The 2,500-nt window shown below is 14.1% G+C and overlaps 1 protein-coding gene and 1 non-coding gene across 2 annotated transcripts in view; both read left to right on the forward strand.

Moving 5' to 3' along the window:
• The first annotated feature begins 893 nt into the window (after nucleotides 1–893).
• Nucleotides 894–1,115, forward strand: PF3D7_1328700. The gene has a single exon (XR_002966669.1). It is a non-coding gene; the product is annotated as a Plasmodium RNA of unknown function RUF1 (non-coding RNA).
• Nucleotides 1,116–2,406: 1,291 nt separating this feature from the next.
• Nucleotides 2,407–2,500, forward strand: part of PF3D7_1328800 (transcriptional regulatory protein sir2a) — a gene marked incomplete at both ends in the record, with an annotated part of 822 nt that continues 728 nt past the window's right edge. The window contains one exon of the mRNA XM_001349975.1: nucleotides 2,407–2,500. This exon is cut by the window's right edge and continues 728 nt beyond it. Coding sequence (XP_001350011.1) covers nucleotides 2,407–2,500 — 94 coding nt within the window.

The following is a 2,500-nucleotide window of genomic DNA, read 5'->3' on the forward strand; positions in this document are numbered from 1 at the left end:
ATTTTATTTTTATATAATTTATAAATGGTCATATTATTTTAGGTTTGAGAAATTTTTAAAATTAATATCCCCTCAAATTTTTTTATATAAAATAAAGAAGAGATTGAATTTTTTTTTTTCTATATTTATCTCTATTTTAAGGTTCATTAAGTAGAGATAAAAAAAATTATTGTAATATAAAATGATAAAATATATCTATATATTATATATATATGTAATATAATATTTTATTTATGTTGAATGAATATGTATTAAAATATCCTTTTTTTTTTTTTTTTTTTTGAAATTTTTATGCATGTTTACATATCATAAATGAATATTAATATTAAATAAAATTAATTTTTTTTATATAATTTTTAATAAAAAAGGATGATGTTATTTCTTTATAAACTTATATATTATAATATGTTAATAATCTTTATTTAAGCAAAAAAAAAAAAAAAAAAAAAAAAAAAATTAAAAAAGATGAATGTTAATAAAAGTATAATAATGTATGTATAAAATATTTTGTAAATATAAATTCTTAAAATGTAATATATATTTTTTAACATTTTAAAATAATTTTTTAAAAAAGGGTATATTATATATTATATATTATATATATATATATATATATATATTAAATATATATATAATAAATTTACATTAATATTTATTAACTTAATAACGATAGGTACGTTTTTGATATTAAAAAATATACATAGTTGAAAATTAATTTTTTTTAGTATTTAATATGCATAAAAGAAAAGAAAATATTGCATATATATATATATATATATATATATATATATATATTTATATATAATATATATATTTTAGTGATGAAAAAGAATAACTATATAATAAGATTAAAAATATAAAACATGATTAAAAAAACATTATATATATATATATATGGTTAAATTACACTCAACGATTTAATTTTTTTTTTTGAATATTTTATCGTTATTTATTTTTTAACCTAAATTAAGTTATCATTCAATTTTTTATTTTCCAAAAATAAAAATTGTATTGATATTTCTCTTCATATTCCCGGTATTTTCAACGCCCATAATAGGGCAGCTTCTTGTTAAGTAGTGTTGATTTTGCCGTAACAAAACGGAGAGGAACAAATATAAATGAAATAAAAAATATGTAAAAATAAATGAATATTATATGGTATATCTAACATTATATGTATGTATTATTCTCTCAACTTCAATAAGGTTTCTTTTTTTTTTTTTTTTTTTTTTTTTTTTTTTTTGTTTGGGAATTATGAAAAATTAAAATTTCATTTAATTTTCTATGCACATTGAAAGCATAAAAATATAACTTATATAAAATAAATTTATAAAATATGTTTATAACTATTTTATTTCTTCAAATGATTATACCACAATATTATATAAGACATACTAGTATTCAATGTAATATTATTGTATATTTTTTTTGCAACAAAAAACTTTAATATTATTTGTATTTATTTAAAGGTGTTAAAAAAATATGAAACATGAAGGTGCATAATGTGTATATTTATATATATATATATATATATATATATATATTTCTTCTTCCTGATTAACATTTTAATTTTTTTAAATAAAAATATATGTTATATAAATGTTCATATAATTATATTAAAAAAAAAGGAAAAATTTATAAAATTATTTTAAAATTATATTTACTTAGTAAAACAACAAAATGATAATATTATAACAAATATAATAAATGGATATGTAACATTATAAAATAATATATATATTATATATACACGCACACACACTTATATATATATATATATATATATATTTATTTATTTTATACAATTTATCGAATTAGAAGGTCTTTTCGTTCAAATATTACAAGGGTTTTTATTTTTTCATTGTTTTTATAAAAATTGTGTAAAATATATAATTCATATGATATAATATTTGTAATGGAAATATTAAAATAATACATACATATATAATTATATATATATATATATATATAATGAAAAGGTTTATAAAATAACACCTTTCTATATAATTTATTAAGACACTACATTATAATTATATAAATATATATTTTTTATTTCTGAATTTATTAAAATTTATAATACAACGTATGAGGTATTAACATAATATTTTTAAACTTAACACTTGTGTACTGTATTCAAAAAAAAAAGAAAAAAAAAAAAAAAAAAAAAAAAAAGACTTTGTTTCATGCTTTTCTTTTTCTAAAAAAAATTTACATATTTTTTATAAATATTAACATGAAAAATAAATTAGAACAATATTGCTATTATTTAATAATCCTAGAAAGTACAATCAATGCACAAAAAAAAAAAAAAAAATACATATAAATATATAATATGAATAAATAAAATATATATATATATATATATATATAACATATAATTTGTTAAGATTAAAATAATTATATATTATGGGTAATTTAATGATTTCCTTTTTGAAAAAAGACACACAAAGTATTACTTTGGAGGAGCTAGCCAAAATAATAAAAAAATGCAAACATGTAG

Source organism: Plasmodium falciparum (genome assembly GCF_000002765.6).
Source record: "Plasmodium falciparum 3D7 genome assembly, chromosome: 13".
NCBI classification, from domain to species: domain Eukaryota; phylum Apicomplexa; class Aconoidasida; order Haemosporida; family Plasmodiidae; genus Plasmodium; species Plasmodium falciparum.